Below are 25,571 nucleotides of genomic sequence, written 5' to 3'. Positions count from 1 at the left end.
TACAGAGGATTCATACCAAACTATACAAGAGAGAGGGGTTCTGCTTGCAACTAACAACGTCACAATGTGAAAATCTGTGCTCAGTTCTGTTGTCAGTGTCTGCCTGCTCTGTGCATTGAATCTGAGCTCATTAGGGCAATGACTGCCTGCATTTCTGCTTATATAATATTCAGCGTTATCCTAATATAACTTAGATTCTGAGATGCAACTGCAACAGAGGAAACAAATCAATGTCTAGCTAAATATTCAGTGTAGAAGAACAACACCCTTACTGTTAAAATTGGGCTTTCATACTGAGGTACAATGAAAACCTGTTCCAAATTAAACCAGAGGCCATTACCTCTTTGCTACTGGGAAGACAGACATTTTTTTAAGAGAAGGGCAATGGAATAAAATGTAGACGGATGCAATGTCCTCATCTAATTCACAGTGTACCTTTTAAATGCCATATACAAATATCATAATATATCACTCCACAGATTTATGTTTCAGTTATCCTGAAGCTGTTTAAAAAATATGGTAGAGAAGTCACAAAGTATGTTTCAACAGACCTGGGACTTCTGTCTAGAAATAAAGAACTTTAAACCAAATTCTGTTAGAAATCTTACTCTGAAAGCATGGTGTATTACAGAAGTTGGGCATGTACAACAAAAAAACCCAAAACTTTAATTTTGCCTCTCTAGTGATACATGCTTAATCTGAAAAAAATCTCTCTATTTGTCTGTAAATTTTCTTAGCACTTACACATTTTCCATTTGTTGAACACAGTAATGAATACCATTCACCTGTATAAATACAGTAAGAACACCCTGATTCTCGTGAGAGCAATTTCATAAATCAAATACTTCTGCAGGCCTAGTAAAGATTGTGCTACCCATAATACAGGAGACAGCCTGTAATACTTAAAATATGTAGAGGGATTTAAAATTTGACAGTTCATATATTCATGTGTTCAGTGTCCCTAAATGATCTGCAGCACAATTAGCATTTAAAGCAGTGTCTGTTCTTTCCCAGATCATGATTGATCATGCAGTACTGTTTGAATTTGTGAGAAGGTTCTGAGAGATTGGCAGAAAATAATGAGGAGTTGACTTTGCTGCACAAGGAGAAACTGAATGATGAAGGACTAAGATTTTAACCAAGCCCTTTTATCTGAAACATCAGAAAAAAAGAATACCAAGATTGACTGGTTAAATAAATAACATTTGAAGAAATGTGCTCTTACCTCAAGATTGCTCAAGTGTGAAAATTCTGATTTCAAGCATGGATGGGTGAAGATCTAATGTTTCAGAATTAGAATAATCTGAATGAAAACAGAGTGTTCCAAAAACCTCTGGGTATCATAGAATCATTTAATTTGGAAAGGACCTTAAGAACATCAAGTCCAATCATTAATCCAGCATTTCCAAGTCCACCACTAAACCATGTCCCTAAGTGCCCCTTCTACATATCTTTTAAATACCTCCAAGGATGGTAACTCGACCACTTCCTTGGGCAGCCTGTTCCAATGCTTGCCAGAAATAAAAGATGACGATTATATAAGTACCTCTCATGTTATCCGCAACAGACAATATAATCATCCCTTAAAACAGCTGACTACTATCCTCGGTTTTCTCCACCAGTCTGAAAGATTTTGCCAAAAGCACAAAACCTCCTGCTATGAGCTGCTGTGTGGAAGATTCTCTCTGTCTAGGTTGATTAGCCAACTTACTTTTATTTGTAAAATAGTGTACATGCCTAAAGCTAGCAAATACTGTACAATTCAGCTTTGGGAAGCAAAGAATGTAATCCCTGCCCTGTATTAAAGTAGGAAAGGTGTCCCAATGCTTGTTAGCATGACAGCCAAGAGCTCTTACTCAGCACAATTCAAATCTTATTCATGTATACTGCGATCATATCTCCTTTGGCTCATTTATGACAAACTAGTTAAAAATTTACACCTGAACACATGCTGCCCCACACAATACATACCATATCACAGCAGAAGTTAGCAAGCCAATAAGTTTTGTAACCCAGGCCTGTGATGTGCTGCAAGCGTTTTGTGCCAGATACTCTGTCTTTCACTATGGTACTTCCAATGGATGCGGTAAGGATAGAAAACCCCAGCATAATACACAGTGCTACCCCACACTGACGAACATTCTCCATTCTAGGTTAAAAAGGAAAATGGCACAATGAAAACACAACACAAAAGGGAAAAAAACCTCAAATGCTAACATTTTCTAGGTAAACTTCTTACCAAAACAACACTAGACATTAGGACCTTTAATTGTGTTTGCAAACACGATAGAGTCACAGAATGGTTTTGCTTGGAAGGGACCTTAAAGATCATTTGTTCCATCCCCCCTGCCATGAGCAAGGACAAAATGTATGTGCACTGTCAACATCTAATTAGAGAACAGGGCACAAGATAAGTTACAAAACTATACGAGAGTTACAGAGCAGAGTATGTGTTTAAAGTCTGAATAAAACAAAGCTTTTGCTACAGAAAATTCAAATTTAAACACTTGATAATCATTTGAAGCAGTTAACCTGTTTAAAACTGTCCTGACACAGTCAGCATAAATTCAGTATTTTTCTCTACAAACTAATGCAACCATTTTTGATATAAACAGTGGACTTGACAGACAGTCCGTACTAGAAAATACTTCACTCAGTGTAACAGAATTGTGTCTGTAAAGTCACAACATCTGTTCTATGCAACATATATTCTGATTTAATTGATAGTTTCAATTGTCTGCTCATTGCTGCTGTTATACATTTTATGAGTTTGCTCACATTTTGTCCTCATCCAGCAAGGCTCCTCCATATGGTTGGCTGTAGAGTGTTATCCCTGCAAAAATAAAAATAAGTCATTAAATAGTAAATGCTATGTCAGGACCTCAGGTTCTGGAGTACACTGTTAACACCTTTTATACGTATGAATGAAAAAGCTAAATACTTAGTAATCAACAGAAAGAGGTCAAGCACCAAGCTGCAAAACCAAATACTGCCTCCTGTTGTGTGATTTCCAGAGTTTGGACCCATAAAAAACTGATTCATGATTCACAATGTTGTATATTGCTGCAGAATATACATCACAGAAGAGATCGAAGACAAAATCTAAAGCAGAATTTTTTCATATACCTAATCTTCTGGAGCAAGGTAGGCAATTTATACACTTGGTTTACATTATAAATCAGATTGTTTCAGCAATTTTTAGATTTGCAAAGAAAAATTATTTAGTTCACACACACACACACACAAAACTAAAAAGCACACCTCAGATAAAAGCTGTAAACTTTTAAATTAAAAGCATACCCAGTTTGGGAGACCAAGAAAAATACTAAGTAGGCAATGCATTCTTAGTCTTATTTTAGTAGTTGGTGCAACCAAGTACTACCATGTAGCAATCTAGCAAAATGAGCTATATATTTTTTCTTTTTTCTTTTCAAGGAACAGAAGAAAAGCTGAGGGGGGGTAGAGGAGAAAGGTGAAACAGTCAGTGTGAAGGCTGCTGTTAACCTGCTCTTGATCCTGTTTGTGACTTATTTCTGCATGTGTGTCTGACAAGTGTGCCACCTGTGCTGATTTTGGGTGGGGTGGAGTTAATTTTCTTCACAGTATCTGGTATTGGGGGTATGTTTTGGATTTTTGCTGGAAACAGTGTTGGTAACACAGGGATGTTTTGGCTATTGCTGAGCAGCACTTACAAAGAGCTAAGGCCTTTTCTGCTCCTCACCCCAACCCATCAGAGAGGGGACAGGGGGTATACAGGGAGTTGGAAGGGGACACACCCAGGATAGCTGATCCCAACTGACCAAAGGGACATTCCATATAGCATCATGCTCAGCATATAAAATGGGGGGAAAGGAGGAATAGGGGGATATTCAAAGTGATGGCATTAGCCTCAAGCCAGTGTCAGTCATGATGGAGTCCTGCTCTCCTGGGGATAGCTGAACACCTACCATCCCATGGGAAGAGATGAGTGAATTCCGTGTTTTGCTTTCCTTATGTGCATGGGTTTTGCTTTACCTATTTAATTGTCTATATCAACCCATCAGTTTTCTCACTTCTAATATTCTCTCCCCCATCCAAACTGGGGGAAAGTGAATGAGTGGCTGAGTGTGTGTGGCTTAGGTTAAGTCACAACACCAGCACTATTTGATTAGAGTGCCTAAATAAATCTATACTGTTCCAAATTAAAAAGAAACCTCCATCCTAACAGCAATTATAATCTTTCCAGTATCTTTGGTAAAGAAACAAATTGTTGGTACCCTTAGATGGACTCTGCAGGGCACCACTTAATTGAACAGACTTTGTCATATTTTGCTAGAGTCCAGCTATATAAAGACAAAAAATGTCTTCATTCTAGTAACAGGTGCAATTTGACTAAGTACACATTTATTTTTGCAGCTTTAATATTTCATTCCTCATCTTCAAACCAAAGTAATCTAAACATCATTAAATCACTGCATGGTAAAAAGCTGAACAGCAGAGGATGATGATTAACTTGCACACTAAACTAGTACAAGGTGAAGATTTTTCAAATAATAGCTAAACACTGTACACTGAAGCCCAATGGTAGTTGGAAAAACAGAAGAAGATTCAAGCCATTAAGGTTTGATTCATCACTAGTAGATACATCTGCTATTTGTAGAAGTCTTTCATGTCATTTGCCTAGGGGGGATGTTCAAAATTTTCCTTTGTTTTTCTTTTACACCATTAATTTTTTAAGGAATTGCTGCTATTTGTTCTGAAGTAAAATTGGCATATCAAAGAAAATTATTTTTCCCACTGAAACCAAGTATTAGCTGAAATTCCATTTATGTAGAGGAAAAGTAGCATGATAGAAAAAATCTTAGTTCCCAGAAAGTTTTTCTAAGCTTTTCTAATGGTTGAATAAAAATGTGCACATTAGAAGAAATAATCATAGAATCATATCAGGATCATAGAGTCCAACTCGTCTCCCTGTGCAGGACAGCCCAAGACTTACACCATGTTCCTGAGAGCATTGTTCAAATGCTTCTTGAACCCTGTCAGGCTTGGTGCTGTGACCACTTCCCTGAGGAGCCTGTTCCAGTGTCCAACCACCCTTTTGGTGAAAAACCATTTCCTAATACCTCACCTAGATGTCCCCTGACTCAGTTTCAGACCATTTCAAGTTCTGTCACTGGTTGCCTCCTCTTCCCCTCACAAGGAAGTTGTAGACTGTGATGAGGTCTCCCCTCAGTCTCCTCTCCTCCAGGCTGAAGAGACCAAGTGACCTCAGCCGCTCTTCATACGGCTTCCTCTCCAGGCCCTTCACTATCTTTGTTGCCCTCCTTTGGACACTCTCTAATAGCTTAATATCTTTCTTGTATCATGGTGCCCAAAACTGCACACAATATTCAAGCTGAGGCCGCACCAGTGCAGAGCAGAGCGAAACAATCCCCTCCCTCGACCAGCTGGTGATGCTTTGCCTGATGCCCCCCAGGACACAGTTGGCCCTCCTGGCTGCCAGGGCACTGCTGACTCATATTCACCTTGCCATCAAACAGGACTTCCAGCTCCCTTTCCACAGCACTGCTCTCCAGCCTCTCATTCCTCAGACTGTACACACAACCAGGATTACCCTCTCCCAGGTGCAGAATCCTGCACTTGCCCTTGTTAAACTTCATATTGTTGGTGACTGCCCAGCTCTCTAATTTGTTGAGGCCTCTCTGCCCTCAAAGGAGTCGACAGCTCTTCCCAATTTAGTGTCATCGGCAAACTTACTTAGCGTTCTTGACTTTACAATGTCAGAAAGCTTTTGGAAAATGATCGTTTCAGAAGCACTAAAATAAGAAGTTAACAAGATGAAACATACTTATTTTACTTAGTACTGCTCAGCTAAATTGGCAAATAGCAAAATCATGTCTTCCAGGCCTTCTCTTTCATGAGAAGCCAAAAAACTAGAGCCATAAAACTTGGCTATGAGCCAAGTTCTGGTTACAGAGGATCTTCTCACATTTGTCAAGGTCTTGCCTTTGTAATCAAGAATTTGAATGTTCTGACCAAGCTGTCTTACTCCAAGATTCAGATGCCAGAAATATTACAGCAAAATCGCTTAAGGGGTAGCATTTTTAGAAATTACAAATCTTAAAATGATGCTCATGATCAGGAATTGCCAAGCCTGGGAGACCTATAGGCCCTACTGATTCACATCACTTTTCCCAAAATTATGGGACAGGTAAACTTCTCACAGGGACTGTGGTAGAAAATTATTGCCCATAAAGTGTCCAGAACTTGGGGAGTTAACACAAATTCAGGAAGGTTCTTCACTATATTCCATTAACTAATCAGAGCTCATCTGAATCATATCCAATTGCTCTATTGCTATTAACTATCTGCTGTATTCAGTGGGAAGAAAATGCACTAGGAGAAACAGAGCCATGAATAGCCTGTGCTATTTTCTGTGCAAGTGAATTCATGCTCATAAACTGAAGCTTGCCCACTTGTATGTTTAGGGAACCTAGTCAATGAATTTAATAGAAGAAGATCATCTGCACTACTGAAACTTTTCTAGAAGACCCACAGGGAATTAATGAAACATACAATACATAACAATGACAAAAATACATAAAATATTTTACAAGGAATAATTTCTGCCCAGGAATATTTAATGTCCCTGAAAGTAATCTCTCTCCCGAAATCACCACGGTCTGTCCCTGTGAAGGGCGCAGATCTCAAGAGGAAAGTAACAAAACTTTCAGATTGTTGCGTTGGTATTAAACAAAAGACCATACACAGAAATGCACTGCTATAACTCTCTAGTACAGAATAAACAGAGACTCTCAAAAAGAGATAATTGCAGAGGGAAATAAACCCCCATGACATTAAATAGTATAACCTTTGCTGCAGTACTGCATCGTACAATACCTATCAAAAGGCATATTGAACTGAATGGAGGAGTCACAAAAACTAATCACATGTCTTAAAAGTAGCAACCATTTTCTACAGTTAATTTCCACTCAAACTATGTAGTAGAAACAAAGGACTGCCTTTTTTTTTAAATTTACACACACAACGGAAATTAAATTTCCAGGGTTGCTGAATTACAAGTAACCAAAGTATGACTATGCTAAACTAATTTCAGTTGTATTTAGAATTCAAAATTCTATCAATGCATTACATATAATACTTGCCTTTCATTCATTATTTTAAACTGTATCAATTAGTCTGGAGCATGAGGGTTTCTGAATTTGCTACTTTTTAGTACAATGATTTCTTCCCTACACCCCCTTGTTAAAAAATAGATGGTTAAATAAAAGCAATAAACTGGTTTGTAATTCACAGAAGAAAAAAGTTCCCTTGAACTTAAGAAGTAGGAACTACCTTCCTACTTCTAATGAACTACCTTCCAATAGCAGAATAAACCAACACAATTAATAATATATGGTATTTCCTAGTATGTGTATTTTTTAATTAAAAAACACCCTTCCATGTACTTTTATAACCTATCCTTTCCTAAATTTCTTCTACCCACCTAGACCATCTTTCTTTACATATGTCTCTGTCCCAATACAGCTGTTAACATGATGTAAAATGTGCTTATTGATATTTTCTTGCCTTTATATGCCTTTTTACTATGTAAAGCTGCTATAATTAGACTCATTAAGTTGAAAACTAACCACCATCTCTGAGGACTTAAAAACCATAAATGACATATAAACCAAGAAGTTCTAAATTATAAAGCTCCTAGTAAAAATATGCTTCTGGTGTTTATGCAAAGGGGGTTTTTTAAGAATTGTACTTGCAAGCCTTGTGTGAACAGCCCTTTGGGCAAATTTTACCAGATCAGTATTCATAGGGGAAAAGCAAGACAGTCAATAACAACGAACATGATATGGTTCAGCACTAACTCTGTCTCCTTCTTTTCATAAATTTCTCAGTAAAAGAGTTATTTCTTCCACATATACAGATTGCCATTATATTTTCCTGATTTAATCATGACCACAATTTTCTCTAATGTCCTACAACTTCCTTCTTCTATGTCCTCAGTATGCAATTGGCCACATTATTTTTACAGTGATCATTTAGGCTTCTTTATGGGCACAGGTGAAAAATTGTGATAGATACCTATTCCAACCTTTCCTAAACTGTGCATAAGCAATCAAAGAACTAGAAAAATTGTGAATCTGAAGAATCTTATAGTATATTTGGGCTTTAATTTATTCAGAGAGTATGTGAACATCATGATGTAAGACTTTCTTAGACCCTTTAACCTTCTCCAATATAAAAATGAAGATTTTCCAAAATGAGAGGCACTAATTCCTTGATTAGAGCAGGTGAAAAGGAGGACGTCTCAAAGAAAGAAACATGTCTGTATACATATTAGTTGATATATATGTGCATGTATAGTTCTGAAAAGGAATGAATTCACATGTAAATCCCAACAGCGAGCACAAGCAGCAAGTTATTTTGGCAATATATTTTCTTAGCTGCCTTTCAGCTATGCAATTTCTTTTCCTTTCTTTTCTCAGTTGTTTTGCCTACAGTTAATTTTAGTGTATTTTTTTCTTTTTTTCTTCCTCTTTGTTTTTTTTTTCTTTCATTAAAGTAAAAAGCTCAGTTGTCCTGTCTTGTATTGCTCAATGAAAGATTTAACTTCACACAACCAAGAACAAGGGCATTTTTACCAGTCCTGCAAGCCCTATTACTGCAGAAAAAAGAGCAGGAAATAGTCAGTTTAACTATAAATTTCAGGAATAACCCACTTGGGGCCTGGCAGGGGAGTGAGTGTACTTACATCGGAAATGTCACAAGGAGCCCCGTGCTACATGCTTAATAGTAGAAAAGGCAATAAATAATTAATTGTACCCTCTTCAGTTTCTCTATGATTTCCCCTTAGTATTCTCCCTTTCAGGCTGAATGATCCTCTTCCTTTCCTTACACTGTTCTTGATTAAACTAATTTTAGACTCTAATGTGTTAAAAAAGCATTCCTAATCTAGTGAAATAAGTTCTTCATAAAATTTTAGAAGCCTTTAGAACATTCTCTGGAATAGAATACTATACTTTTCCTTTCTGGATAGAAAAGTTCACAGGAAAAAAGGCATCCACATTAGACATGCTTGATACGAACAACAAACATCCTGCCCTGTTGCCATTCAGGAGCTACATAACCCAAGACAGCTTTCCCCATAGCAAAAGCTCATTAACTATCTGCAAACAGTACCTTCAAGACAAACTGCTCTAGATCTTCTATTTCACATCTAAACCATTTGACCATTTTTCAGAAAAAAAAAGGCACATACAATTTGGCATAACCTTAGAGACTTGGATGTTTCCATTCTGTATATAAAGAACAGTAGGCATTGGTAGTCCAGTCCACCCCATCTGGGTGAAATTTTCTGCATAAACATGTTACAAAACCTGTGGTTTTTCAGTAAAAGTGATAGGAGCCCAGTAGTAATTTTTCAGTAGAGGTTAGAGAGATCTAGAGGGAAAAATCTCAAAGGTCTTCAAGCTTGTATGCTATCACCATAAGTTAGTCATGTACATTTTGTGGTTCTGCACTGTTTTGGGTGTGTCTGAACCTGTATCTTGGCACGTCTTTGTAAACGGTCTCTGCTGTCATGCTGAGTCTTGAGTATATAGATCAACTTGGATCTGTGCTACTACTTCTAAATATCATGATCAGTACAGAATTGAATAGAAGATCAAGCTAAGTTTCTTCATGCCAGACATTTTATTTCAGATTAGAATAAAATATAATAACATGTATAACGAAAACGGAGATAGTATATATATATATGCTTTTTTACAAGATATTATTTGTGGGAATTTAATATTTATGACAATATTTCTATTTGTATAAAATCAGACATTATTATTTACTGAAAATTACAATTTATATTTTATGAAGAATTTCACAGGCAGCACTACCATTAATGGTTTCTATTTTACTTTCCCCCCACTAACCAGACATGGTTAAGAAGGTTCCACCCAAAGGCCACTTCACAGTCTTCTTTGAAAAGAGGTTTAAAGGTATAATTTGCAAAGCATTCAGGAAACTATATAGGCACTTTCCAACAAAACTCAGCTGAAAATGGGTCTCTTGATCCCTTCAGCTCTTTTGAAGAATTGAATCTGAAATAAATGAGGGTGCTATATGAAGCTTACAATGGGTCTTAGCATGAAAGGTTTCTAAAAAAAAGTGATGACTTCAATAGGAATACTGAGATGAGGCAGCTATATTGAGACATTTCTGTTCTTTAAGTAATGAAGCAAGAACATTTTTTTGACCACTGTACTTTACAGACACCATTATAGATGGCTACCACTCCTTTTTTCTTTATACTGCCTTACTCTAAGAGGTAGGTAATAGTCCTTTCCCTATACTCCAGTACGATAAACTGTATAAACACTGACTCAACTGTATACAGTTAGGTGTGAAAAATAACATAGTCTTACTTGATCAAAATTTCTGTCCTAGGATTAAAGCAAAAAATATTACCTTTTAGTTTTATATTCCTCTTATTTCACTGTTCCTTTACCTAATTGTAAGAACGCAGCATTTCAGAAAGAGATTAAATAATACCATTTATTTAAACTTGAAGACCAGATACAGGTGAAGAGTTTTGACAAAAAAGCCAGTACATCTTACCTTTTCTGCTGAAGAGTCTTTCTCACTTTTTTAAAATTTATGAACATGTCCATTTTCATGATCTGCCACTGAATTTATAACCCACTACAAAATAAAATGCATTTGGTTTCCTTTCCAGCAAAACAGAAGAGTTTGATTTTCTTTTTCCCACAACAGAATCACAGACTTGATGATGAAGCTAGAGGTGGCTATCCACATAGTAGAGAAAATGAGATATTTTCATACAAGAAGTATTCCTGAATTGCTGTTCCAAAAGAAATGTCTGATCCATTAGCTGTCATAAACTAACATGAATCAATCTGGCTAACTTCTCTTGCTCCATCTAGTAAATGCACCTCCAGCTGGTGCACACATTTTCTTCAACAACCATACCAGTCTTTACATGAATATTACAAGAAGCAAACATTGTAGTTTTCCAAGCAGCCTCACAGAGAAGCTTCCCAATAATCCCATACAGGAGTGGGGAGAGAAGAGAAATCTCTTCACCTCCATTTAAAGGATTTGAAGATTAGATTACACAACAGGAAAAAGGAAGTATTTTTTATCACCAAATAACTATCACTTCCTGCTCTGCATGCTCAGTATGATCAAGAGTCAGTAACTTGGACTGACAAAACAAAAACAATAATCAAAATTTTTTCACCATTTTTTGAACAGATACAAATCCCTAGGGATATAAATCAGTGCAAGACAGTATATGTCCTCTGTATTTTTGGGTAAAACCTCTTCCTTCAAATTTTCATACAAAATCTTGTCTATATTCCTCCTCACTACAGAAAAGATATTAGACCAAAGCATTTAGCCTTCTTCTCAGCTCCTTATTATCAAAAGCTATCACAAACTTGGACCAGTGCTACTGATCTCCTGGGAAAGTTACTGCATTTATCCCTCTTGGCAAAGCAGGTAAAACTGCTATAATGACAGAACTCCTATATAGAACATGGTCTATAATGACTCTTCCCTTCTCCAGAGATCCTGGGAGAATGCCTTCTGGGTTCATGTTCAAGAAATACAGACAGGATATAACTGCTAAGTGAAAGAGTTCCTTAGTATTTAAACAAGTTGTTGACCTCTTTCAAGGTTGCTTTAATGTCATAGCTTCATTGTTACTACTGTGTTTACATCCATGGCAATGCTCTACTCTATTGTAGCAAGCTTCTTGCAGCAAAGCAAGATTTATTTTTCTGTGAAGGAAGAAAAGACCATGTCCTAACAGTCCCTTTTCAGTGGTCAAATTATTTTTATGTTTTACTTAAAAGTAATTCAGAAGCTCTGGTTCTGTTGACAGGAAAAAGGTATTCTGTGAGATAACTTAGTATTAATGTGAGTCAGAACTACAAAGCTACTTTTCTGTAACATCCTCACAAGCTACCTTACAGCAATTTCCAACAATATTCTGGAACTGACCTTGCATATAAACAGAGTTTGGAAGAAGAAAAAAATAAATAAATAACAATAGATTTCAGTGTTGAGACATAGTGTGTGGTCTTCTGACTTCTAATTTACAGGACTACATACAACAATTTTACTAACAAAAGCATATTAATAGTTCTTCTCCACCAGAGCAGTATCCTTAAATAAATGATAGCTAAAAGGCAAAGTGAACTGAGCTTAAGTGCCCCATATGGCACTGGAAAACTGTTGAGGTTTTTTTAGAAATAAAATATGCAAATGTATTTCTCTCTTCACAAAAAATACATATATATATACGGGTGTGTGTACACACACATGTATATAAATATATGTACACAAACATACACATACACACAGATAGATAGGTAGGTAATTTGACCTCTCTTCCTAGGATTTCTGTGACAGGTCCCTCTGCATTATGCCTCAAAGGCATGATCAATCCATTTTTATTGCACTTCTCCAATAGATATACACATAAATAAACTGCTCTCTAGTTCTTCAACTCTACTTCCACAGACAACTAACATATTCTGCCACACGATTATATAACGAGCCCATAGTAGTATAGACGACAGTTCAAGACTTCAAATATTTCTTAAGCACTGTTTTGCTTACTGTGTTTCTGTGTTGTCTAACAACATAAAACTCTTCTGCAGTCCTTGGGACAACTATAATTTTCTCTGACTGTAATAAGGATGGCAAACCATGATTCTCCATGATAGATATAAAAGTAAGGGTACTTAAATATTTAGGTCACAGAATGGGATACCTAATGCTACATTAAAAAAGCTAGGCATCAGTACTGTGCATGAAGTGAAGGAAAAGTTGATTAAAAATTTATTTCTGTTAAAGATACTCATTAAAATACCTGATTTCACTTCATTCAAACTTTCTGTGGAAACACATTATCTTTGATCCGTTTTCATAATTCATTTTGAAAAATAAAACCGCAGCCATCTTGAAAGCAAGCAATTACTCTTTTTTTCATTGACATTCCGGAAAGTTTTCTTAATGAATTTCTATATTCAGATGCTCGATATTCCTTCCCTATTTTCACTGATTTTGTTTTCTTTCTTCTTTCTTTATTATAAACACACTGAAAATCATTTTACCATTACAGACAGCCATCCTACCTTTTCAAAAACTCTTAAAAATTGGACATAAGTTATTTTTAAATTTCTCTAAATCAAATTCCTCTTTAACAGAATCTTAAGAATGAAGGGAAATGGAATGAACAGAAGTTAATCTGAACTGTCCAACCCAGATTTCAAACTAGATTTCAACATCCTAAAAGTTCACTTGTGTTAGCAGCTGAGTCTTTGGCTGCAGTCATTTTTTTAAAAGTCAGTTCATAAAATTTTTATTTTCACTAGTTCTTATAAAGTTCAGGCATATCTGAATCAGAGAATGTATATGCCAAATATATTAATGGCTCTTTTGTTATGTACAATAATAATATATAGAAGCCTCTCTTGTTCCTTGAGTAACAGGATGTCTATGAAATATGATATTGCAGTGTAAATTTACAGGATAATCTAGATTTACCCAAGATATTTATATTGGGAGATAAAGTGTCAAAGAAGTTTTAAATCCATACTCTATTACGTGTTAATCATCCAATTTAAGCAAGCCCTAGCAGCAGTTTCACAGGTACTAACATCTCATGAGTAGCAAACCAATTTACACTTGTTCCACAGAAATGTCTTTGTAAAAAACTCATATGGCATAATGAGCTTTAAATTCAAATTTTACCTTACTGTCTACTATATTCTTTACACAAACAAACTTTCTGTGTAATTAAAATTTCCACTTTCCCATCCTTCCAAGAAATGGGACTCTGCAATCCCACTTTATACTGTGAAAAATTTTCATTTGTAAAATTATTTTAGTTTGGTTCTGTATTTCAAAACATATAAAAAAATACAAAGAAAGACTATTACCATACTCTCTCCAATCCACATTAGGAGGTAAATTCATCCACAGAATGAAGTTATTTAGTTCATTTAAGTAGGATGGCAGCAAATGGAAACCTTTTTGGTTATACCACACCTGGAAGCAAGAATGGAAATTGTAAATCAAAAATAAGTTGAATTTGAATGCTGATCGGAAAGCTCACATACCTTTAAGAATTGGATAAATATATCTAATTCTCCTGTTATGACATCTATTTATACAAGAAAGTGAACTAGGCACAACAGAACGAGTTAATTTGCACAGGTCTTTCAACAGGGTACCACAGTTTCTTTTCTATTGTTGGAGCTGTACACCACACAATGTTTATTAGAAATTGAGATTCTTTGATTTCGTGGAACACTGTGTCCCCCTTCCTTTACGTACATTTGAGTGAAAAAATAGAGGACGAGCAATGTGAAAATAACACTTGCCTGTTTAATTGTAAATACAAAAAAATATGAATAAAACCAGTGCTAAATGTGGAAAAATCATTGAAATTGAATTATCTAAATAATATCTGCACATGACACACAACATAGAACATCTAGAAACAGAATATCCCAGAAAATGAGGAAAGGAAAGAATCAAGAAGGCACCGTTTACAAGGTGAGTACGAAAGTATGCCATAAGGGACAAAGCTGCCTCCACCTTCAACAAGCAAGTATCAGTGGTTTGTTAAGCATGGAGGAAATTTATACAGACAAATTTTAAGGCAGATAAGGCAAGTCAGTATCTCTGAGGAACACAGGAAAACAATTCTCTTGTAATATATACTTTATCCTCAAATCATGCAGAACCATCCTGACTTGACAAATATACTCTTAATTCACACTTCTATGTGCTAGAGTAGTTGCTGAGAGCTTGATATGTCCCAATGGTTTGAACTAAGGTTTGATCTTTCCTTTGCAGTTAGAAATCAATTCTATTTATGTCCCCCATTACTGCTAATCATAATGCCTTTGAACCTACATTATCCATACTGAAAACTAAGTCAAATTACTATGTCTGTTTATTTTCAGTTTTAGTGATGTTTAAAACTATCTGATTAATATCCATTCTTCACAGCATAGCAACCTTTCATCTCCTCTTTTTGTTTATACAGTTGAAGAACTTTTAACCTTTCCGTCTGATATCAGCTATTTGTTCTCTGCATTTTTAACATCCTAAGTTGATGCTGGGCAATTCTCACTGTGTGTCTCAATTCCGAATCTTACTGCAAAGTGAACTGGATTTAATATAGGTCTTCATTGCCTTAACACTCCTATTCTAGGATTTGAGTTTCCTCAGATCCTTTCTAAAATTACTATCTACACAGTTACATCTTGGAGACTTCCATAAAGATTCTTTTATCATCACTCTGATGCTCTTCTCGTTTACTTGCAGATAATTCTGCCTTTTTTTTTCCTTATACTATTCAACTACCACCCCTAATTGGACACTAGTTTGAGATTTTGCTTTTTTTTCTTACATGTTCTCCTCTATATTTCCTAGTGAAGGCTGTCTAATCTTCAGTCGTGTTTGCCTTTCTTAATAATTATTGTCCTCTGATTTATTCTCTTGACTTGCTTGGACCTCCACATTTTTATGAGGTAAGGTTTACAATGCTCCAATTCTCCATTCTATTTTCTGACGTCTATCCTAGATCATGCTTCAAAGCACCACTCTGAGCTCCACTATCATTTCTCCCATGTCTCTCACCCTTGAATCTTCTTTGCCAGAAGTGTTATTAATCATTACTAAAAAATTTAGCAGCTTTGATCTACCACTGCTCTTGCTTGCATTACCTTTCACATTTTCTACTCTTCTTTATGTTGTCTTCATAACTGCTTGAAATCTCAACAGCATCTTACAATCATAGAATTATAATATCATTGGGCTTGAAAGAGATGTTTAAGACCTAACACTAACACTAAACCACATCACCCAGGACCAGATCCAGACTCCTCCTTAATACCTCCACTGCCTTCTTGAGGAACCTATGTCAATGCCTGACCACCCTAACAGTGAAAAAATTGTTCCTAATGTCTAGTCTGAATCTCCTCTCTATCAGCTTAGGGTCATTTCCTCTAGTCTTCTCACTGCAGGCATGGTGGAAGAGACCAGCCCCCCACCTCACTACAACCTCTTTTCAGGTAGTGTAGAGAGCGACGAAGTTCCCCCAGGCCTCCTCTTCTTGAGACTAAACAAACCCAGCTCTCTCAGTTATTTCTCATAAGACATGTTTTCTAGGCCTTTCACGAGCCTTGCTGCCCTTCACTGGACACACTCCAGCATCTCAATAACCTTTTTAAAGTGAGGGACCCAGAACTGGACACAGCACTCAAGGTGTGGCCTCACCACTGCCAAGTACAGGGGGATGATCGCTATTCTTGATACAGGCCAAGATGCCTTTGGCCTTCTTGGCCACCTGGGCACACTGCTGGCTCATGTTGAGCTGGAGGTCAACTGCACCCCCAAGTCCCTTTCTGCCAAATGGATCTCAAGCCACTCCACCCATTCAAGCCGTGAGCAGCCACTTTTTCTAGGAGGATGCTGTGGGAGACGATGTTCAAACACTTTTCTGAACCCTAGATGGACTACGCCCACAGCCTTTCCTTCACCTACTAAGCAGGTCACTTTTTCATAAAAGGAGGTCAAGTTGGTCAAGTAGGACCTGTCTTTTGTAAATCCATGTTCTTCTCCAGTTCAGTTCCCACAAATTATTACACAAAATAGATCTCCCATTCATTAATGAAAAGGAGAGTTCTTTAAAAAAAATGTAGTGAAAGAAAACCTAAGTGTCCTGAGAAAAACTGAAAATCTTTGCACTGCAGAATCTCCTGTGCAAATAGCAACCAGAGCAAAGACACACAAACAAGTGACCAAGGGTAACCAGTCTTTTTCACACCCCCACATATCCATCTCTTTCTATCCTTTTGAAAAAGATTTATGCCAAATAGAAAGCTATATGTACGCACATAATGAAACTCCACTGCAATTGTGTTCATTGTATTGAAAAGAAAGACAATTAAGAAAACATTAAAGCAAATCTCTGACAACACATCCTCATTTAATTGAAGCAGGGGAAAGGTCTTGAGTATTCAGAGAACAACTTATAATAATTCAGCCAAAATTCAAATGAATATTCAAAAAACACAATAGAGCATTGTGTGCAACAATACATTTCAATATCCAACATGTTAATTAGAATTCTTCCTTCAAGCTGCATTATGTAACTGAATCAAACCACCAGGAAATAACCAAATTGAAGCTGGATATTTAATTTATTATAATGTGGCAAAAGAGACATTTGAGGTTGTTCACTTCATCAGAAGATACATTTAAGCTCTTTCTTCTAAAGATTTGTGTCTTATTCAAAATTGTTCGCAAAGGTAAAATATAAAAAAATGGAAATATATTCATTTCAGCTGAAATATCTTTCATATTTCTTGTGTACCACACAGGTGATTAATTATTTACAGAAGGCAGAAAGGAGCTGAGGAATGAAAAAATATATACATCAAGGTAATTAATTTTTATTTTCACTATTCCCTATTCTATCCATGGCTGAGAAAATTCCTTCCCAAGGAAAAACACAACCCCTCACCACATCAGATAGAAGTTCTGTGAAGTTGTGTTTTACATCATTATATAACATTTTACTTGCCATTAATATTCCAGCATAAAGCTAGACTGACATTTCAACCAAAAAATGGCATATCAAGAAAAAAGGATGAGAAGGAGCAGAGAAATCCCTAAGCATTGCTGAACCAGATTCAGGATGGATATTAGACAGGAGAGATGTAACTTCCTCTGGACACTTATTCAAATACTGTACAGTAAAGCCTCAAGTCCTAACATTTGGGACTGGAAAAATACACTCTTCAGAATGCCACATGAACAGTACAAATAGCCTTTCAGGAGTATTTAAAATTAACACATGTTCTTCCTATATTTTGTTATGTTATAAAAAATAGCGACTGAAATCATTAATGAATAATTTTTGCCCATATTACCAAAGGAAACCAAAGACTATGTAGTCATGAAAATACAAAAAATTTGAGGGGTTGTGCTTTTGCTACATCGCACTGACCATCAATAAATGCCAATAATCAATGGTTTCAGTCAGCTACATTTGTTGTGTGCACATATACAGATTCTTTGTGTGCATGCATGTAGCATGTATGTAGTATATGCAGCATGGTATGGTTAGGTACAGTAAAATAGGTATTGAATAAGTGTTTATAATTTTAACAGGAAAAATTGTTGGCTTTTTGAGTAGAGGAAAACAATGTATATTCAGAAATTTTCTAAAATGAAGTGAATTTTACAGTAATTCTCTTCAAATGTAAATTTCTCATTTTCTTTCGTACCGGTCTATGTAAATGGTACATTTACTGTCTCGTGAACAAGCCTGAAAGGTCAAAGTAAAAGTCTGGTCATTAATTACTGAAAGGTTAATACAATAGTTTGACATTGTATCATTTGAAAGACACTTCCAAGAGGTATTTTAGATAACACATTGCCCTTTATAAATTTACTCCACTATTTTCTTTGGATCTGAAATATGAAGCTTACTTACTAATAGTGTAACTTTAATTTATCCCTGTCCTGATAGCAGGTGGAGCTCTATGCCAAATACATTAAAAAAAAAAAAAAAGGACCCCGACAAGAACCATAGGGCAAGCATGTCAAAACAAGTGTCTAAAATGATTAAAGATACATAGGGAAAAAACAGCAGTCAGAAAAACACAATTTACCAACAACCTGTAAAACTTCAAATTTTTAATGAAGGATTGATGGAACTGGAGTTCAAAGCTGTAAGAAATATGGGGTAGAAGAGAGATTACAAATGATCAAAATGAAAATATATATATATGTTAGGGTATGTATGTAAAACGGGGAGATTTTTAACAAAATTACATGGTAAAGACATTGGAAACAGGCAGTGATTTTGCAAAACTAAATGTAAAATGATATTGGACTGGCAAATATCTGTATGTTGTTTCAACTCTTTGTCCCAAAGTGGATTTTGGGATAGAGGTTATTTACACGGTACTATTTTTTTTTTCATAAGAGCATATACAATCTATATTCCCATAAAACATATTAAGGGCAGAAGAATCTTTCTTTCATATTCTAATCTGGAACCTGAAAAGTCCACAGCTTCCTCTTAACAAATCTTGTTTGCCTTGAATAAAAAAGTAGAAACCCCTCACCTATACGCATCAATATTCCTCCAAGACTGCTGTTCCTCTACTCTTAACGCATCTGCTTTTGAGCGGATCTCAAAAGTCAGAAAAGAAGGATTACTCTAAGGACAATTGAAATAAAGAGTTTTTACTTGAGGCCTTTTGGCATGCAGTGTAGAGCTACAGTATCTCCATACTGTGAAAGCTTGAGATGACACCTGGAGGCTAACAGGCACTTATCAATGCAGGAGATTCTGTTTTCCCTGGAATGTTTTAGAAAGGTTCTTTTGAGAAAAGGGTAGCATATTTGTTATGCAGAAGTAGCTACTCCTAGAAGACATCTTTACTCTCAGGAGAAGAGAGAAATGTAGCAAAGTATTCCTTGCAGGCATGGAAGAAGCATCAATAACAACTCATTTTCATGATGTTCAATGTACTTTTGTCAATTCTGACATTAGCTTTTTATAGAAAACAAATAAAAAGAAAAATCTGGGCTGACTACCTAAAAAAAGTTTTAAAGGTGAGCTAAGTTAGACTCTGAAATGAGTTCACTGGAAAAACAAACAAACAAGCAAACAACAAAAGCTTGATCATTTGACTCATTTAAAAATGTTTCTCAGAACACAGGAGAATACTTCAAGAATTATGAACAGAGAAGTAGGCTGTCATAGACAGAGTGACTTTCTCCCAGTTTTTAAGTGCAAGGATTGTATGTAACGACTTATTATTTGTTAAGTGCTGTGAAGTCTGGAGCCTGAATAAGTAAGCAATACATACATACAGATGTGCACATATACATGCAAACCTTACCTTAGCCAGAGTCTGAGATCTGGTTTTATTCAGTTTTGTATCTTGAAGTTCAAGTGCTTTCCTCCCTCCAAAAGACCAACCACCATATCTAGTAGTAGAAAATAAAGTAACAAAACGTTACCTGAGTTAAGCTTCCCAGTCTTTTCTTGCAAGGGTAAAGTGGGAATAGCTACATTAGTGCTTTATTTTTCAACTGAAAATAAAACTTCACCCCTCACAAACCTCTTCCCCATTAAAAAGGAGGGGGTCAATATACTCTTGAATCAGGTGAACATTATTGTCTCATTTCCAACAAAGGGCTTTCCTTAGATAAGAATTCGTGCTTTCTGAAAGCTGAATTCCCTGTGCAACAGAAGGGATCGTGAGTAAGGGAGGTATTACTGACTTCCAGAAGCATCTTATTCAGCTTGATTTCTTCCTATTTCATTCATATTCTAGCTCAGATCTTTCCTCCTAAGAGGTTTAACTCTACATCAAATCAGATGCACTCTTTTTTAGTGCATAAAGTGGCTAACACGTTCTTCTTGATAAAATCATACATGGTCTAGTATTTGCGCTTACATCATAGGCAGTGGTTGAGCTGTAAAGGCACATAACTAAACTTCAAAATACAGTAGATAACCTGTGGCTGCTGTCACAGAATATGAAGTATTGCCAGGGGCATACCAGTCGTTTTTACTTCAAAGAAAATATTAAATGGAGCATATCCACCTCTATTTGATTGAGTCTCTGAGGAATGGAAATTATATCGTTCACCTGATTTAGATATGCATCTCTGAGATGTTGAAATAAGTCTGCTATGTGGCAAGAAAAGCCAGAGTATGCCTAGAGGCCATCACCATGCAACTGCTGCAGGAAGTTCTGAGAATTGACCATGGAGGGAGTTTCATCGTACCTTGAAAGGTAGCTTGACTCTATGCCTTGACAACAACCAACAGATAAAGGCAACTACCCCTTGTATTCTCAGTGATATAGGTCTATGCTTTGGATCAGGAAGGACTGTGGGTTTTATACACAAAGGATAAGCAAAGGCTAGATATTTTAAGGTTACCTTGTTTTGTTGGAAGGCCTCACTAAATACTCCTCCACAAGGAACCCTGAAAGATTATATAAAATATGTCCTTTCTTGTTCTTTACATAGGGAGCAGAGGTATTGAAACTTGGGCACATCTGAAAAACAGTATACATAAAATAAGTAAAGCACTCTTAAAAGTCAGTGGTACTACATTTGGTCATAATTTTTGATTTTTGTGTAGATTTTACAGAATTTCTTTTCAACTGGATTTGCCTTTCTCAGTGTTGACAGCTTTTCAATAAATTATGTATAGTTTTATGTTTATAAGGCATCTCAAATGACTGTGTCGCCTATATGTTAGATCTACCTTTGATTTCTCTTACAACCCTGTCAGTCGGTTTTGTTTTGAAAACATCAAAACTTGTATGTGTTTAGAAAGGTTTACAGCAATGGAAAAGGCAAGACTGCTACTTATTTGTTGTGTCTGAGAAGAAACATAAAAAAGGCACCAGGTAAGTATGAGATGAAAGTAAAATTACAATTAGTGTTATATGTTTCTAAAAATTTCATTGATGGACTGCAGAAAAGAATAAAGGAAGATGTCTTCTAATGATTCAGTGGGATACTCTCAAAACCAAAGAAAAGGAGACAGATAATATGATCAGTTATCTTGGAAGCCTTATAAAGTGTATTATGTATATCAACCAAAAGTTTCTAATGCTTATTTGACATCTCAACCCTACAGAAATTAAAAATTCACTCTCAGGGATTGCTCTTCCATTGATCCTAGATACAGGTTCTGCCTCCACTCTCAAGTGACTCCTCTCCTTTGAGCTTTCATGGTTAATAGGCCTCTCCCTATGTGAGTTCTCATTCTTATTTTATTCAATCTTCTTGTATGTTAAGTATACATCTCATTAGTATTAGAGGTAAAGTTATTCCTTGTCCAGAAAAGCAAAAAATTAGTTCCCTTCTTCCACTTTTCTCAAAACTCTATTGCTATAGCTCATACACAACTCTTACTCTAAATAGTTATATCTTTATGAGAGAAAGAAGTTATTTGATAGGATGGACCCATTCAGAGAAATACATTTGTCACCTCAGACACAGCTTAACATTCTTGTTCATTACTCAACTCAGAACAAGTCAGGAGGAAAACTCACCAGTCAAGAAGGTAAGAAATTAATTATATTTTTTAAAAAATCCTTTCTTTTCTTGAAGGCTGTTTTATTTTCAAATACAAAATCCAATACAAAACTAAATTCTAAATATTAATCTCATTCATGTATAAATTGCCTGGTGCATTCAAGCAGACAGGATCACCCTCATTTGCCTTGGGAAGTACGTAGTCTTCCTTATATTATGGAAGTGTTATGTTTTAACCTTGTTTTACGAGTTTTTGGTCTTTTTGCAATGTCTTATAACGTACTTAAAGTGAAGTTGCATCTTCCGAAAATAGTTCAGTCATCTCTGATCCTGTTTTTTCAGATACGTATATGTAAACAAGAAAATTGTGTGAACTCTTTCCCTGAAGGCTTCAGAACATGTAGCTCAAACATTAGATGAAATAGAGAGAAATCTCCTATTATAACAAAGCAGGGCTCTGAGGCTTTATTGCTTCGTTCCTTTCTCTAGCCTTTCTCAGCAGCCAAGGATTAGAAATAATATCCACTTACATATTTTTTACATACATAAGTAAATATAAAATGACCTACCTCCTGTCCAGCTACACATCCACATGAGTCCTGGGGTGGCATATTTTCCATCTGCCAACATGAATTATTTTTTCTAATGCAAATAAATATAAAAAAAGAACAACCATTAAATGAAAGGAATAGATTACTTAACAGAAGAAACCCACTGAGTAATGAGGAGATCTGGCATCCTGAAAACCTTCTTAGTATTTTATCACAGTGGTAGCTGTATCTAAGTGATGTAAATTGTACTCATTTGTATCAAAGTGGATTTACTAAAAATATTTCATTTGTATCAAAGTGGATTCACTTAAAATATTATATAAGCATCAAATGAGCTGCATGCCTTGTATTTGTAGCAATAACTAAAGCATGGTCAACACTGCTTTCCTAAATTTGGAAATCTAGAATACTCCCTAAAAGATATTCTCCTTATTGTCTAATCTTCCTTCTTATGGACACTAGACTTGATCAAAATCCTCCTGAAGTTAATCCGAATGCTGTCACTGACTTTTAAGCTATTGGGATCAGACCTTTAGCAATGAAACCTACTTGCACTCTGTACCTGGATACTGGTTACTTCATCAGAACAGATTTGTCATTAACCCCATGCTGCCAAGAAAAGTTTTAGGTAATCCACATTGCACAAAAAATATTGAATTTACAATATTTACAATTAAGGAAGTAGTTACGTTATTCACAATTACCGTCGTGAATGCATGCACGTGTGGTTCCAGTCAGAGAAATAACCCAGTAGAACTTCAGAAAGGTTTTCTAAGTTATCATCTTCAGTGCTGTTCAAAGTGGGCCGTGGGGGTAAGGAATAGAGGAGAAGGGAAAAAAAAAAAAGAAAAAGAAATAAAGGCATGCCAATACGTCTGACTCTATTATAAAATCCATGCATAGGAAACATACCAGAATTATATAATTTCAAAACACTGCATGTGAACGTGTAAAGAAAATCCAATAACAATTATGGCTAAACAAATAAGGTCTCCCCACGCCCATCTTTCTCTTTATAAGCATGCATTCCTAACAGCTAGCATGGTTTAAGTGCTTTTATGTTTCATTCATTTGTTTAAATGCAAACGGTATCATGTTATGTTTATCTGTATATTTGCCCAGTAGAAAAAGTGATCTACTTGTGATATGCACTCAATATAGATTAGTTCAGAGCTGAGTTATGGATACGATACCTTAAAAATAAATAAATAAATAAATAAATAAATAAATAAATAAATAAATAAATAAATAAATAAATAAATAAATAAATAAATAATCTAGTTGGTTTCAAAGCTGAACATATAGAAACTAGGTTGAGTAAGAAGGGCATCAGGCTTTGCTAATACTGTGTGATATTTTCAAACCTAGGAATTACTTTGAGAAAATAGCTTTAGACCTAAGCAACTAGTTATAATGAAGCATGCAAAGGCTTGTTCAAATACACATGTGCATTTACATATAAATGGTCATGGCTGGTATTGATTTGAGTTCAAACTTGTCCAAAGTCTTTGCCCTTTCCTACAGAAAATCCTTTGCACAAAGCTTTTCTAATTATATCTTTCTATTGTAATAAACTATAAAAGTGTAAGTCATGGGTAGGCTTCACTAATGAAGATTAAGGAGAAGTGTAAGTAAACACCTGGAAAAAACCCACACAACTATTGTAAAAAGTAACCTATCATTCTTTCTAGAATACAAATAGTCTTTAAAATATGAGAACTCAAGGTCACAGAACCCTGGACACTGAAGGTGACAGATAAGCCCTTTACCTAAAGAAGGATTCTGCATTGTCATAAAGGTTTGGTGTCATCTTGAGAGAAGGATAATCAATAGCCAGTGGCTTCACACTAAACAAGGCCATTGCCAGTGCAACAAAGAGGACAGGCAGCAGCACATTTGAGAGGCTTCCTCTCCAGTCACGCCTAATGTGGTGAAACCTTTTCATCAGAAGAGCAACACTCTGTGGGAGAACAAGATGGGCTCCACACACACTTGCAGCCCTTGTAAGTGAGATATCTGAGACAAAAAAAAGAAGAAAAGGCAATAAAGCAACCTTTTGACAAACAAGGAAAATCAAATTAAACTTTCCTGTTCTACATTTTCAAATATAGAACACAACAGTCTTTTTGATAGAATAAAACAAAATTACATAAACCAACAATGTTATCCTGGCATGAATACTATATCCCCATCACCCCCCACCCCCAAGTATAACTAATTAACTCATTAACTATTCCTATAAGGGAAAGCAGATATTCAGTGAACCCATTTCTATAACTTCTTGTACACAGCTAAAAGTGGACTGAACACCTATTTTCCCTAGGACCTATGGTCCTTGCACTGGCACAACCATTCCTTGTGCATTGCCACCTTTGTTCCCAGACAAATTACTCTGACAAACATGGCCTGTATTAGCTCTAAGGTCTTGATACACCCTGATCTGAATCAGTAGCAACTTTTCCACAGAAATTTCAGTAGTCATCTTCAGAGTATGTAACAGAGTACAACAGATGACCATGTATTCTCATAAAAGCATTCCTTCTATTTCTTTGGTCATATTGGACTGATAAAATTTTCTTGTTAGTCAATGCAGTTTTCACAATTCCAGCTCATGGGCTGTCCTTCACGTTCTCATGGGAGTGTGTCCACAGCTTATTACAATCTCACCAGTCAATCATTTTCCTGATAGACACTCCCTTAATTTCATTTTATCATTCTTTGTTAGACAATCGTGAATCACACCAATAAGTTTGCCTCCATTTTAGTCCCTAAAGCCTTCTAGATATGTGCAGGCTACTACCAAATTCTCTTGCTTATGGCCTTGCCCGACTGAATGTCCTTCAGCTTCTTTCCTTCCTCACAGCATAACAGCATCTGGTAGATTTACTAGCACAAGTATCTGCA

The 25,571-nt window shown here is 36.0% G+C and overlaps 1 protein-coding gene across 1 annotated transcript in view; it reads right to left on the bottom strand.

Moving 5' to 3' along the window:
- The window catches only part of ABCA13 (ATP binding cassette subfamily A member 13), a 174,887-nt gene that overhangs the window by 52,383 nt on the left and 96,933 nt on the right, over positions 1-25,571 (bottom strand). The window contains exons 36-43 of the mRNA XM_017814892.1: positions 24,437-24,683; positions 23,372-23,458; positions 22,686-22,758; positions 21,007-21,125; positions 19,956-20,043; positions 13,962-14,070; positions 2,779-2,833; positions 1,972-2,149 (exon numbers count right to left, since the gene is read on the bottom strand). Coding sequence (XP_017670381.1) covers positions 1,972-2,149; positions 2,779-2,833; positions 13,962-14,070; positions 19,956-20,043; positions 21,007-21,125; positions 22,686-22,758; positions 23,372-23,458; positions 24,437-24,683 — 956 coding nt within the window. The remainder of the gene's footprint in view (positions 1-1,971; positions 2,150-2,778; positions 2,834-13,961; positions 14,071-19,955; positions 20,044-21,006; positions 21,126-22,685; positions 22,759-23,371; positions 23,459-24,436; positions 24,684-25,571) is intronic.

The sequence above is a fragment of the Lepidothrix coronata genome, unplaced genomic scaffold, assembly GCF_001604755.1.
Source record: "Lepidothrix coronata isolate B3197 unplaced genomic scaffold, Lepidothrix_coronata-1.0 Scaffold47, whole genome shotgun sequence".
NCBI lineage: Eukaryota > Metazoa > Chordata > Aves > Passeriformes > Pipridae > Lepidothrix > Lepidothrix coronata.
Note: the sequence above shows the minus strand (reverse complement) of the source record. Positions and strands in the feature narration are given on the sequence as shown.